The following is a 15,060-nucleotide window of genomic DNA, read 5'->3' as shown; positions in this document are numbered from 1 at the left end:
GGGCAGTTTGGACCATGGTCGGTGCAACTGGGATATCCTGGGAGCAACTGGTACTGCACTGAGGGTGGCTAGAAGTGGTTCTGGGCAACTGGAATTATGCTGGAAGCAACTGGGAGGAAGTGGGTGTGACTGGGAGCATGCTGGGATCAAGTGGGATATACTGAGAGAGACTGGGAATCACTGGGATCATACTGGGAGGGACTGGAACCACAGCAATGGCCTGGGCTGGGTGATGTGGGGCCTCAGGGAGCACAGGGAGCACTGTGACACTGCGGGGCCTGATGGAACCAAGGGGACATTGTGACATTCTGGGTCCAGCCTGGCCGTGGGGTGCTTTGGGAACCCCGGGGTGCCCAAGGCAGCAGAGCAGAGCCCCTGGCTCAGGGGCAGCAGCTCCCCAGGACAACCTGGGTGGGCAGGCGGCAGGGGATGCCCAGGGAGAAGAGGAAGACAAGGCCCAGTGCCCCAAGGGCGGCACCAGCTGAGGAATGGGGCAGGAGGGAGAGGCCACTGCTGGGATGGCGCCGGAACTGCCCAGCATCACAGGGCCTGTATGACATTACAGACTGGGCTGTGTGACATCACAGAGATGGCTGTGTGACATCTGAGAGGCTGTGTGAGGTCACTGGGGAGGTCACTCTGCCCTAGCCCCCTCCCAGTTCCCCCAGAGAAGTCCAACGCTGCTCATGCACAGCGGGGTCCCCTGTCCCCCCAAGTTCCCCCGCCCCCGGTGCCGCTGCCTCCCCCAGAGAATGTTCCACAGGATCGACCCCAGAGCCTGACATGGGGACGGGGGCTGGAGCCATGGGGGTTGGGACAGGGGGACAGGGACCCCCCGGCAGCGTCCCCGTGTCCCCCAGGGCCAGAGCCTGGGCCAGGGCTCCTTCACCCTGTGACCAACGAGGGCTTGAGAGCGCTGAAAAAATCCCCAGCAAAAACCAGATTTAATATTAAAGTGACAGCAGCACAAAGTTCCTTGGCAAGATTCACTCTGCTCCTGACTGGGCACTTCAGGCACAGCAAGGAAACAAAGCAACAACAAAACCAAACAAAATCCAGGCAATCAAACCAGAAATGAATTGAGAACTGCCCCTGTGTGTGTGACACAAAAAAAATGAGGGCAAGGATAAAAGGAATATGGCCCAAAACCTTAACAGACCTAAAACCTAATAGGAATTACCTTGTACCTTTACCTTGATTTCTACATTAAACTTAACAATTTAGCAAAAGAACAGAGCTTAACAGTATTTAACCTAACTTATAATCTATAACTATGCAATTTAAAACAGGAATAACATTTAACAATATTTAATTTAACATATAACTTATATTAAACATATGAACTTAGCAAAAGAAAAACTCTTAGCAGCGTTCCACTTAGCTTAGACCTTGTGATTTAGCCTTACCTACAGGCCTGACTGGCTCTGCTATCCAAGGCAGTCAGACCCCTCAGGGAGCAGCATTTCTGCCACATTTCCCCAGCACAGGCACTCCTGTGTGCACACAGACACAGAGAGTCAGTGCGAGGCACCTGTGAGAAATTCCCCTGAGGGCAGGGAAATGCTCCTGGGGATGCTTTGGCATCTCCCCAGCAGGGAAGGGTTGAGCCTGGAGGAGTGGGGGGATCGCCCAGGCTCCCTCGTTGTTGGGGATCCCCAGTGCAGCAAACGGGAGAGTTCCCGGCTCGGAGAGGCCCCACTCAGAGGGAGTCGCTGGCCCAGGAGAGCTCCAAGGGCTCCTTTTGGAGCGCTGTTTGTAGGGCCCCAAGAGAGGGGCTGCAGTCCCAGCCTTGTTTCATCCTGGCCGCACTTGGCATCAGCAGCTTTCTTTGGCAGGGTGAGAACAGGGATGTTGTGCCACTGAGGGAACACAAACAGTTCCCAGGGCTGCTCCTAAAGCAGCCAGGAGCTGGCTGGGCAGCAGCAGTGCCTGGAGCAGAGCGTGTTTGTGCTGAGCTCCAGAGGAGCTGAGCCCAGGGGCTGCTGGCCAAGGCCGAGGCCAGCGAGCATTTCTCATCTGGCAGGGCGGCCTGAGAAGGGGAGGGGGGAATGCACCAGCACAGGAACCATGGAACCAAGGGACCATTGTGACGCTGTGGGGCCTGTGAGACCAAGGGACCATTGTGACACTGTGGGGTTCCATGGAACCAAGGGACCATTGTGACACTGTGGGGCCTCTGGGACCAAGGGACCATTGTGACACTGTGGGGCTCCATGGAATGTCGGGATCATTGTGACACTGAGAGGCCCCATAAAACCAAGGGTCCACTGTGACACTGTGGGGCCTCATGGAACTGTGGAGACCATTATGACTCTTTGGGGTGTCATGGGACCAAGGGACCATTGTGACACGGCGAGACCCAGGGAGCCAAAGACCCGTTGTGACATTGCAAGGCCTCATGGAATCATGGAGACACCATTAAGAGACTTCACAGCCTCATGGAACCAAGGGGCCATTGTGACACTGTGGGGCACCATGGAACCAAGGAGATCATTGTGACACTGAGGGGACTCATGGGATCATGGAGACCTTTGGGACACTATGAGGCCCTACAGAATAAGCAAAGCATTGTGACACTGTGAGGCCTCATGGCACCAGTGAGAACATTGTGACTATGGGGGGTCCCCACAGAACCAAGAGGACCATTGTGACACTGTGGGGCCTCGTGAAACCAAGAGGCCTTTGTGGCACTGCAGGGCTGCAGGGAACCAAAGGTCCATTGTGACACTGCAGGGCCTCGTGTCATCAGTGTTCCATTGTGACACTGTGGAGCCAAAGGAGACCATTGTGACATCGCAAACCCCCAGGGTCCAAAGGTCCATCGTGACATTTTGGGCCTCATGGAATAGAGGAGTCACTTGACATTGTGGGGCCTGGGAACCACGGAGACCACTGGGACACTGTGGGGTCCCAAGGATCCAAGGGAACATGGAACAGGTCTGGCTGGTTTGACCTCCAGGGGCTGCCTGACAGCTTGGCACCTGCAGGGTCTCTTCTCACTGGGGCTTGGGGCTTTCCTTCCTATAGAAAACAACTGTCCTTCTCCTGCAGGTGTCAATGGCCATATTGGGATTTCACCACCAATGTTGACTGTTGTGACAGACTGGAGGAGATTGCTGGCTGGAAACATTTCAGTGTGGGGGAGGAAGGGGCAGGTCCAGCCTTGCCCTGCCCTGGAACCCCAGCACTGCCCTGCCCTGGAACCCCAATCCCCCCAGAGCCTCTATCCCAGCCCAGCAGTGTCTGCCAGTCCCTGGCACAGCACAGGCAATGCTCCACAGCCACCTCTGGAGCCCCAGCCCAGCTCCTGAGTGACCAAATGGCCCCAAGTCCCACCTGGGGGAAGGGCTCAGGAAGACCAAGGGGTATTTAAGGCTGACCACAAGGCAAGCACACATCTTGACCCTACCTCCTCTTGGAATTTCCAGCTGAACATTGCTGGAATCCAGTAGTTGGTAGCTCTGTGTGTGCTTCTCTAAGTATTATTTTTCTCTCTTTCTGTGTCTACTTCTTCTATTTCTGTACTCTTGCAAATTTTGATTAACTTAAAATTGAACAGGCTTAGAGTTTGTGAAGTTGAATGGGCCAAGTTAATGCCTTGAGAAGTTTTTTTTGTTGATTGAATGCCATATTAAAACATTTGCCAAAGTTTCTCTGATTTTTCTAAATTTCCCAGTAAAGGCTGTTTTGTTGTTTAGAGCTCCTGAGTATCTCTTGATAGTATTGCTCCAGTCCATCCAACTCAGAGGACAGAAATAATTGTCATTCCTTTTAAATGTCACCTTGAGAGAGTTTTTTAGTGGATGGGGGTCAGGGCTTGTGTGTCCTGCTTGGCACAGCCCAGGCAGGGCTTTCACAGCCCCATCCCACACTCCATTTCCCAGCTGGAGCCGCTGGTGCCTCCGAGTTCTGCTGCCCCAAACCCAGGGATGCTCTCCTTGTCTGCCCATTCCTCCAGGGCCTCTGGGCAGGGATGGCCTCAGTGGGGGCTGCTGACATCCTCAGCAACTTGGAGGCTGCTGCTGAATTTTACTGCTCCAGAGGCTTCTTCAGCCTTCAGCTCTTCAGTTCAGGAATTCAGTGCTCCAGGGCTCATTAACATTCAGAACACCTTAACAAGCCAAGCCTCAAGGAATAATTTAAGTTTTGAAATTTTTTGTGGTTGATTAGACAAGTTTCAGAAGCCTATTCAAAGTGAATACATTATATTTAAAAAGACAGTGAAAAAATATTTTGTAGGTCCTGTTTAGTTGGGGTTTTTTTCTGTTAATTTATTGATATGTTCAATGTCCAGATGACACTGAATCAAACTTCGCATGCAGTTGGAATAGACATGAAAATCAAGGCCCTTCATAGCTCACAATCAATCATACTTTGTCCCTACCCCATACCCACCAATTCCCCCATCCAAGCCCTGGCACTCAGAGCAGCTGAGGAATGGAGTCACATCCAGGGGTGTTCCCAGGGCTCAGGACTGGGGCCAGGTCAGTGAAATCTCTTTATTGCTGATCTGGACAAGGCCATTGAGGGCACCCTCAGGCAGTTCCAGGTGAGCCCAGGCTGGGTGGGAGTGTGGCTGTGCTGGAGGGCAGGAAGCTCTGCAGAGGGATCTGGACAGGCTGGAGCCATGGGCCCAGGACAATGGGATGAGGTTCACCAAGGCCAAGGGCCGGGTCCTGCCCTGGGCTCACAACCACCCCAAATCCCTGGCCGTACCCTGCCCCTGATCCCACAGTCTGTCCTGTTTCCTTCATCCCTGCATTGCTAGGGACTTTCTGGGACAAGGGAGCTCTGCTCTGGGGATGGAGGGAACTCCCAGTGCCACCACTGGAGTGGGAACCACAACTCATCAGGCTTGTGTCCTTTGGGGGTCAGGAACTGGTCAGAGTCAGAGGCACAGAAAGTTTCTCTCTATGGCCAAAGGACCATAGTTGAACAGGACATAATTTAATAACAACTATGCTCTGCCATGAGCTATGTGCATTGTTCTAGCAGCATCTGATGAGTCCACCATCCACTAATGATTTCCATGCTAGAATGAATTTCAGACAAACGTGGTTCTGTGATAGATATAAACACAATTACATTCTTGTATCAGGATGCTCATCCTGAAGTGGGGGAAAAATAGCTCAAACAATTTCTGATTTGCAAAGCTGTCAGTGGTGGATGAAGAAGGGAGGTCAGGTTGCTTTTGGTGTTGAGGAAATGCTGAAACCCGCCTGACTCATTTCATCTCCTCCTGGCCTGGCTGATCTCCCCTCTTTCCCCTTCCACCCATTGGCTTCTGTCTCCCACCAGGCCCCCTGGTGAAGAGCCTGGCTCTGTGTTCTCCATCCCCTCCTCGCTGGCACTGCCAGGCTGGGATGAGGAGCCCCTCAGCCTTTCCTGCTCCAGGCTGGACAAGCCCAGCTCCCTCAGCCTCTTCTCACAGCCCAAGGGCTCCAGCCCCACCTTGGAGGCCCTTCCCTAACCCTGCTCCAGCTGCCAGACATCTTTCCTGCCCTGGGGAACCCAACCCAGGCCACAGGGACCTGGATAATCCACGTCCTTGATGTCCTGGTCACACAGCCCTGGCCCCTTGTCCCCATGTCAGGCTCTGGGGTGGATCCTGTGGAACATCCTTTGGTGGAGGCTGTGGCTCCAGGGGGACCGGGGGGATACCAGGGGACAGGGACCCTGCTGGGCATGAACAGCATTGGACTTGTTGGGAGAAACTGTGAGGGGGATCTGGGGCGGAGTGACCAACCCGGTGACCTCACAGAGCCCACCTGGGATATCACACAGCCTCTCTGAGATATCACAGCCCATTCTGTAATGTCACACAGCTTGTCTCTGATGTCACAGCCAACTCTGTGATGTCACAGTCTGCTCTGCAATTTCAGAGCTCTGTCCTGTGATCTCTAAGCCTGCTCTGGGATGTCACAGAGCCGGCCTATGATGTCATAACTTCTTGATGACATCACATTAACCACTCATGGGATGTCATAGCCCACTCTTTGACCTCATGTAACCAGATGATAAATTGTCTCCACCAAGTGAGCCGACACCTGGAGCTTGTTCTCCAAAACCCCAGGTCTATGGAGACCCCACAATGCCCACTGTGGGACAAGGGGAACTGGAAGTTCACCAGCCTCTGTGTCCTGCCAGCTCAGCCAGGCCCACAGGAACATTGGGGCCCCTGACCACCAAAAACCACCAGAGAGACCCCCAGGACAGAAGAACACATAGGTAAAGGGGAGGGAAAATATGTTAATGATTTTGGGGAAATGATTATCACATGTGTGTTTAGTCCAGCACAATACATGAATATGTGTGCAAAATACAGAATATGAACAGAAACTTTCCTGTACTCAGCATGCTCAGCTTTGGGAGGAGCTATCCCCCGTGCATCCCCCTGAATAAAGAATGCTGCTTATAATGCTGCACTGGTGTTAAGCAGTTTTCTGTTTTACCGAATTTTTGGTAACACTCCACTCCCAAGGATAGCTTTGTCTCCTGCTGTTCAGAAACAGAGAAGGGCTGGTGGCAGATGTGGGGTTCGAAGGCTGCCTGGGGCACAGTGACCAGGAAATAATCAAGTTTTCAATGATCTGTGAAAGAAGGAGGGGCAGCAACAAAACCTCCACACTGGAAAGAGGAAGGGCAGACTTTGGCCTATTTAGGATGCAAGTTTGGGGAGTACAAAATTAGGTTCTAATTTTTTTTAAGGGAAAGAGCCCTTAAAAACAAAGGGGTTCAGGAACGATGGACACATTTTGAGAAAGCAATCTTAAGGAGTACGGAGCAGCCTGTCCCAGTGAGGCAAAAGATGAGCTGGTGAGGAAAATCACTGTCCTGATTGCCCATGGAGCTTTTGTGGGAACTCAGGGGAAAGCAGAGAGAGCATTAACTTTGGACAGAAGGTCAGGCAACTTAGCAAGTGTTTAAGGAGGTTGTTACATCATGCAGAAATAGAAAAGGAAAGAGGTGAAATTTCAATTAAAGATTAACCTGGCCACTTCTGTGAAAAATAATAACAAACGTGTCTATGATTAATAGCAAAACATGGTATAAGGAGAACCTCTACTCTTTATTGGATGCAGTGGAAAATAGAGTAACTAAAGATAAGGGAAAGGCTGAGGTACTTAACACCTTGTTTGACTCAATTTTCAATATATGGAGAGATTGTCCTCAGGACAAGAGTTCTCCTGAGCTGGTAGATGGGCACAGGGAGCAGAACAGGCCCCTGTAATCCAGGAGGAAGCAGCTGCTGACCTGCTGAGCCACTCAGATGCTCACAGATGTATGGGATCAGATGGGATCCATCCTAGGGGGATGAGGGAGCTGGTGGATGAGCTCCCCAAGCTGCTCCCCATCATTTACCATCAGTTCTGGCTCACCAGAGAGGTCCCAGAGCACTGGAGGTGCCAGTGTGAGCCCATCCCCAAGAAGGGCTGGAAGGAGGATCTGGGGAGCTCCAGGCCTGTCAGCCTGACCTCGGTGCCCAGCAAGGTTATGGAACAGATCACCTTGAGAGTCACCACAGGGCACCCACAGGATGGCCAAGGGGTCAGAGCCAGCCAGCATGGATTTAAGAGGGGCAGGTCCTGCCTGAGCAACCTGATCTCCTTTTATAACCAAGTGACCCACCTGTGGGTGTGGGAAAGGCTGTGGATGTGTCCATCTGGACTTCAGCAAAGCCATGGACACTGTCTGTGACAGCATTGCCTGGAAAAGCTGCAGCCCATGGCTTGGGCAGGTTCCCTCCTGGCTGGGAGATGGAAGAGCTGGCTGGAGGCTGGGCCCAGAGAGGGGTGGGGATGGTGCTGCACCCAGCTGGTGTCCAGTCCCTGGTGCTGTCCCCCAGGGATCTGTGTTGGGCCCAGTCCTGTTTAACATCTTCACAGATGATCTGGGTGAGGGGATTGAGCCCACCATCCCCAGATTTGCAGGTGACACCAAACTGGGTGTGAGTGTGGATCTGCTGGAGGGCAGGACAAGAAGACACAGCCTTCAGCTGCACCAGGGGAGGTTTAGGCTGGACAAGAGGAAGAAGTTCTTCACAGAAAGGGTGAGTGGACATTGGAATGGGCAGGCCAGGGGGGAGGTGGCAGAGTCACTGTCCCTCTCCAGTGGCACTCAGTGGTATGGTCTGAGTGACAAGGCGGTATTAGGACATTGCCTGGACTTGATGATCCCAAAGGTATTTTCCAGCCTGTTTGATTCTGTCATTCTATGATAACTGGGACACTCTGGGGCCATTGTGACAGTGCAGGGCCTCATGGAACTAAGAGGACCATGGTGACACTGTGCAGCCCCATAGAACCAGGGCTCCATTGTGGTGCTCAGGGGCCAAATGGAACCAGGGAGTCCCCGTGACACTGGGTCCTGGTGGAACCACAGAGGCCATGGTGACACTGCGGGGCCTCGTGTGACCGAGGGGTTTCACCACTGTGACACTGCCAAACCAAGGAGAGCATTGGGAGAGTCCAGGGCCCAGGGGAACCAAGGGGCCCTTCTGACACTGCGGGGCCTCATGGAACCAAGGGGACATTGTGACACTGCAGGACCTTGTGTAACCAAGGGTCCACTGTGACACTCTGGGGCCTCAGGGAATCTGGAAGGCCGTTGTGACACTGTGTGGGCTCGTGGAAACAAGGAGTCCATTGTGACACTGAGGGGACTTGTGGAAGCACAGAGAGCATTGTGACAGTGTGGGACCTCATGTGATCATGGGGCCTTTGTGACACCCTCGGTGCGGTGGTGTGTCTTTAATTTGATATTTGTTTAATATCTGTTTCCCCCCGCCCATCCCTAATCTCCTCCTCTCCCCAGTGTCAGTCTTCCCTAGCTCTCCCCTAACCCCCTCATCTCCAAGTTGCCAATCCTCCCTTTCCCTGCCCCTTTCCCTGGAACCTTCCCTGTCATTCATCCTAGCCCCCTCCTCAGCTTCCAGAGCATTCCCTGTCTATTTAGTGAGGCTCAACACTCTATTGATCCATTTGTACTATTCCACTCCCTTGCTTCCTCTGCTAAGATTGTGATGGGTTAATTCTGCCCTAAACTCCTCCCCTACTATTCCCTTATTGGTTACTGTTCCTACACCCGTCCTCCTGAATTCTTGTATAAAACCTTTGCCCCCCTCTCAAGGGGGTCTTGGGGCTCGCTGAATAAAACCATCCTGTTCACCCCCAAGTCCCGTGTCGCCTTCGTTTGTCCCCGCGCGCCACGAACTGAGACTGCAGAGCTTGCAGGGGGAAGCGGCCGCCCGTTCTCTTCCCTCACCGCCCAGCCCGGCACGGCTCGGAGTGCCGCGGCGAGAGGAGCGCATGCCGCGCCACAACACCTCGGGCCCCATGGAACCAAGGAGCCACCGTGAAGCTGCAGTACCAAGGAGAACATTGGGACAGTGTGAAGCCCCATGGAACCAAGGAGTCCATTGTCACATTTTGGGGCCCATGGAACCAAGGAGACCAGTGTGACAGTGCAGGGCCCGGTGTAACCAAGGGGACATTGTGACACTGAGGGGCCTCATGCAACCAAAGATGACACCAAGCTGGATTTGAGTGTTGATCTGCTGGAGGGTAGGAGGGCTCTGCACATGGCCCTGCACAGGCTGGATCCAGGGCCCAAATCCAACAAGGGGAGGTTTAACAAGTCCAAGTGATGGGTCCTGCACTTTGGCCACAACAACCCCTGCAGCGCTACAGGCTGGGGACAGAGGGGCTGGACAGCAGCCAGGCAGAAAGGGACCTGCAGGGACTGATGTACAGCAGGCTGGACATGAGCCAGCCGTGTGCCCAGGGGCCAAGAAGGCCAATGGCTCCTGGCCTGGATCAGGAATGGTGTGGCCAGCAGGAGCAGAGCTGCTGTGCCAGCACTGATCTGCCCCAGCTCTGCACACAGATATTTCTGCTGCAGCTCCAGAGAAGGCAACAAAAGGGCATCTCTGCAGAAAACTGTGCTGGGAGATCCTTTAGTATCTTGAAACCCACCAAGAGCGCAACCCCTCATTGAAACAGTCTGTGGCCACAGGGAAGAGTGAGAGAAACAAAATGAGAAATGGCTCAAAAAATTTCATTTATTGTGGACAAGATGAAAAAACTAAAACAAAGAATAAGAATCTGCAAAATGAAGCCAACAAGAAATATCAAAACAACTTTTATTACACGTGCTTTGAAAAAAATGTCCAGCAGTTTAATGTTTCTGAAATGGCAAAGTCATCAGTCTCCACACTGCAGCCTTGAGCTCCTGGTTCCTAAAGCTATAGATGAGGGGGTTCAGGGTTGGAGGCACCACCGAGTACAGAACTGAAAGGGCCAGATCCAGGGATGGGGAGGACATGGAGGGAGGCTTCAGGTAGGCAAACATTACAGTGCTGATAAACAGGGAGAGCACAGCCAGGTGAGGGAGGCAGGTGGAAAAGGCTTTGTGCCGTCCCTGCTCAGAGGGGATCCTCAGCACAGCCCTGAAGATCTGCACATAGGAGAAAACAATGAACACAAAACATCCGACTCCTAAAGACATACTAACAGCAAGAAGCCCAAGTTCCCTGAGTTTAGAATATGAGCAGGAGAGCTTGAGGATCTGTGGGATTTCACAGAAGAACTGGCCCAGGGAATTGCCATGGCACAGGGACAGGGAAAATGTATTGGCTGTGTGCAGCAGTGAATAGAGAAAGGCACTGGCCCAGGCAGCTGATGCCATGTGGGCACAAGCTCTGCTGCCCAGGAGGGTCCCGTAGTGCAGGGGTTTGCAGATGGACATGTAGCGGTCGTAGCACATGATGGTCAGGAGAGAAAACTCTGTGGTAGTGCAAAACACAAAAAAAAAGAGCTGGGCAGCACATCCTGTGTAGGAGATGATGCTGGTGTCCCAGAGGGAATTGTGCATGGCTTTGGGGACAGTGGTGCAGATGGAGCCCAGGTCGCTGAGGGCCAGGTTGAGCAGGAAGAAGAACATGGGCGTGTGCAGGTGGTGGCCGCAGGCTACGGCGCTGATGATGAGGCCGTTGCCCAGGAGGGCAGCCAGGGAGATGCCCAGGAAGAGGCAGAAGTGCAGGAGCTGCAGCTGCCGCGTGTCTGCCAGTGCCAGCAGGAGGAAGTGGCTGATGGAGCTGCTGTTGGACATTTGCTGTGGCTGCACATGGGCACCTGTTCATGGAGAAAGGACAGTGAAGAGTTAGAGGAGATGCCTGTAATTAAAGTTAACGCCATTTCCCATACACCCTCCTCTGTAACACAGATGTATACACTTCTGTATTTGAGAGTTTTGTGGTTTTCTTTTTATGCTGCCTCCATGTTTCTCCTGGTATTCCTGGATATCAGAAACCCTCAGCATATCTCCATCTCATTGATGAATACAGTGAGTTTTCTGAGGAAAGATAATGAGTGGAGACTGAGAGGATAAGATTATTCATTCTGTTTGGAGCTTCTCTTGGCTTTCATTTTTCTCACATGAAGGATGGTCACACTCCCATGTTTCTCTTACAAAACCTCAGGTACAGGTAAGAGCAGATGGATCCACCCCAGCACCGCTCCACATTTGTAGCCAAGGACTGACCTTGCTCATTTCACCAACCCAGCAGCATTTTCAGTGTCACAACACCTCTACCTTTCCCCATAAATCTCATAAATCAGAGATTCTCTAGGACAGCTTTGCACTCTGCATTGAAGCTCCCAGCTTGGACTGAAATCTCAGGGACACTTTCAAGTGTCCTTCTGATGGCACTGGATGAAGGGAGGTGCAGCTCCTTCCCTGGCTGCACTGCCAGCATTGCCCAGAGCCAGGCACTGGGGACAGCTGTGTCACCCTGAGCCAGCTGTGCCCCTGCCAGAGCCCCCAGTGACGGGCAGCTGCTCCCAGCCCTGTGCTCTGCAGAGGGAACTGGGCCCGGGGCTGCAGAGCTGCCCCACGGCTCTGCTGCAGCTCTGCCTGCACAGGAGGGGCTGCACGCCTTGGAGCCCCGGCCCTGAGGGCAGAGGCTTGGCTGGGGCACAGGAGGGAGGGGGCTTGTGCAGAGGGAGGGGCTGCACTGGAGGGGATCCTCTGGACATCTCTAAACTCTCCCTGCCTCAGCATTTCTGGGATTTGTTTTCTCTCCTTCCCTGATCTTCTCTCTGCTTCCGGGAGATTTTCCTGCTGCAGCTGTTTCCCTGTGCCTGATCTCTCCCTACCAGCATTCCCACACCCCAAATCTCTGTGCACTCTCCTTGGCCTGACAGAACCCTGCCTGTTTGCAGGGCACAGGCTGGGGCAGGTTCTGTTTGCAGCTTGGAGAAAGGACAGCGCAGACTGAGCCTGATGGCTCCAGCAAAGGTGATGCTGCTGCTGTCCATGGGCAGAGTGGCTGAAAGCACAATAGGGATCTCCTGTGAACCTACTGATCACTAAAAGTAACAGTTCAGACGTCTCATGCACTTGTCAATATTCATAATCAACCTTTAATATTTACCCTTCTTTCCCTGCCACTCTTCAATAGTAGACAGCTGACTACAAATTCTTAGGAAATTTCCACATTTTTATCAAAATCCTTGTCTTGGAAATATTATATGACTAATCAGAAGCCCTCAGTATGTCAGAGCTTCATGAGCATTTCACCTCCCCTGCACCAGAAATACTCTGTACTCACAGGATCTGTGGGCATTGGGATGTTCCAGCTTTAGGAGATCACTCCAGGAGCTGCAGCTGCATTGTCCTGCAGCCAGAGGTTCCTGTGCCAAGGGCTGGCAGTGATTCTGCCCCAGGCACTTCTCAGCCCCTTCCCAGCCCTGACTGATTGAAGCTCTCTGTGCCTCTGTGCTGTGCTCGGGCTGGCTGCAGGCAGTGCCCCAGCCCTGCTGGGCTGGAAGAAGAGCTGCTCAGCAAGAGAAATGTGCTTTTGAAGCTCTGCTTGGTTACCAGGATCACCCTCTGTGCCAGGAGCCCGGCCCAGCTCAGCAGCACAGACACAGCACAAGGACTTTAATGACCCTCTCAGGGGCTGCTGTTGTTTTCATTAGTCTCATTCCCAGAGAGTGTGCTCAAAAAACTTCTCAAGAACTCAAAGTGTGATTGAAACACTGAAGTTTCTTGGACTTTTAATGGGTCCCACTGAGGGAAACGACTGAGAAAGTGTCCCCAAGTAGAGCATAATGCTGGAGCAGAGATGACAGCAAGGGACAAACAAGGGGAAGGTGGCTCTGGTGCTGAGCAAACCTGGATGTGTTTCAGGAATGCAAAGGGCCCAGGCCTGAGCCCCAGCCCCTGGCAAGGCAGATCCTGTCCCTCCCTCATTGCTCAGGGCTCTTCCTGGGATGGGCACTGGCACGTGGGGATGTGCAGTGCCAAGGGCAGGACCATGGGGCGGCCCCTGCCAGGCTGCTGAGCAGGGACAAGGAGGCACTGAGGCCCCAGGGCTGCAAGGGTCACTTGTCCCCTGGTGGCCTCAGGCCCAGGGCCAGCAGCCATGGCCAAAGGGCTGCACAGGTTGGCTCTGTCAGGGCCTTGCAGCTGCTGCACATCCCTGAGCCCTCTGCAGCCCAGGCTGTCCCACGGTGTCCCTGCCCTGCGCCTCTGTCCCTGCAGGCTGTCGTCACCCCCGGCTGCCCCACCTCGCTGGCCCTTCCTTTGCTGGCAGCTCTGCCTCCTGCTGCCCCTGCCTGGCCACACAAAGCCTTGGGCTGCTCCAGGCTCCTGCTGGGGACGTGTTGCACCACAGCCCTGCCCTGGGAGGGAAATTCCTCTCCTCTTGTGTCCAGTCTGGACTTCCCCAGCTGCCCTTGGCATTAATTCTTTCTTTTTCTGGCTGCTGTCTTCTATGTCAGAAGGCTCCACCATCTCTGAAATCACCCTTCAGTCCCTCCCAGGGCTCTCCTCTGCTCTCCTCAGTCTCCACCCCACTGAGCACAGAGATCCTGTGTCCATATAGAGTTGTCAAGTGCCCAAGGCCATGAGCACCCAGACAAGAGGGAGAGTTCTTTTCCACAGGAAGGAAACCACAGAGCCCCAGGGCTTTGAAGGCAGATGAGAAGCTGCCACCAGAAGCCAAGACAAGTCTGACCTGTCTGTACCTGCAGCTTCTGTCTGCAAGCAGCCTTTGGATAGATGGGGAGTTTCGGGGGTGGAATTCCATTTCAGCTGTGGGTTCCTGGGCTTGAATGACAGCTCTCATGGGAAGGAAAGGGTGGAGTCCCAGTGCTTCAAAGGCTGATTAGAGGCAGCCCAAGGAGGGCAAGGCAGCCAGACCTGCCAGCCAGATCAGGGAAGAATCCTAGGGCAGACAGAATTTGGGAGGCCAAACCCCACTTTTGTTTATGGACATCTGGATGAGAAGGACAGTTCTTTTCCATAGGAAGGAGAGTACAGAGCTCCAGTGTTTCAAAGGCAGATGAGAGCTGGCCCAAGGGAACCTGGACAGTCCTGGCAGGTTTTGTCTGGGAGCAATCCTTGCATATAAGGAATTTTGGAGGCAGATTCTCAATCTTGGCCATGGGTGCCAGGATGTAAATGATGGTTTTTTTTACATGGCAAGGAAAGCACAGTCCCCAGTATTTTGAAGGCAGATGAGAGGTGGCTCCCAAGAGGTCATGGTCAGCCAGAGATGTGAGCCCTGGCAAGTTTCATATGGGAATAATCCTTGGATATAATCAAATTTGGAGGAGTCATCCCAATTTTGGCCATGAACCCCTGGAGAGAAGGACAATTCTTTCCCACAGGAAGGAAAGCATGGAACTCCAGGGTTTCAGGAGCTGATGAGAAACAACCCTCAACATGCAAAGGTCACCTGGACCAGTCAGGTGGCCCCCAGGAGGCTCAGCCAGCCAGACCTGTTCCATGCTCTTGTATTCTTGGTGCCCTGCAGCATCACAATTGCTCCTTGGTTCCTTGAGGCCCTGTAGGATCACAACAGAGCTTTGTAGATCTTTGTTCCCATGAGGCCCAGTGATATCACAATGGTGTCCTTGGCTCCACAGTGGCACAATGGCCCCTTGCTTCCATGAGGCCTTGCAGTGTCAAAATGGTTTCCTTGTTTCCATGGGGCAATGCCCATTGGTTCCATGAGGTCACGGAGTCTCAAAATGGTCCCTTGGTTCTGTTGGG

General features: G+C 53.2%; 2 protein-coding genes across 2 annotated transcripts in view; one reads left to right on the top strand and one right to left on the bottom strand.

Annotated features, from left to right (window-relative positions):
* Positions 1–15,060, top strand: part of LOC144246561 (uncharacterized) — a 1,050,450-nt gene that overhangs the window by 270,424 nt on the left and 764,966 nt on the right. The gene's annotated exons all lie outside the window — the stretch shown is intronic.
* Positions 10,177–11,109, bottom strand: LOC144246444 (olfactory receptor 14J1-like). Its single transcript, XM_077783837.1, has one exon. It carries the CDS (start codon positions 11,107–11,109, stop codon positions 10,177–10,179), a length of 933 nt encoding a protein of 310 aa, XP_077639963.1.

The sequence above is a fragment of the Lonchura striata genome, chromosome 6 (assembly GCF_046129695.1).
Source record: "Lonchura striata isolate bLonStr1 chromosome 6, bLonStr1.mat, whole genome shotgun sequence".
NCBI classification, from domain to species: Eukaryota; Metazoa; Chordata; class Aves; order Passeriformes; family Estrildidae; genus Lonchura; species Lonchura striata.
This window is presented reverse-complemented; position numbering and strand designations above follow the sequence as displayed.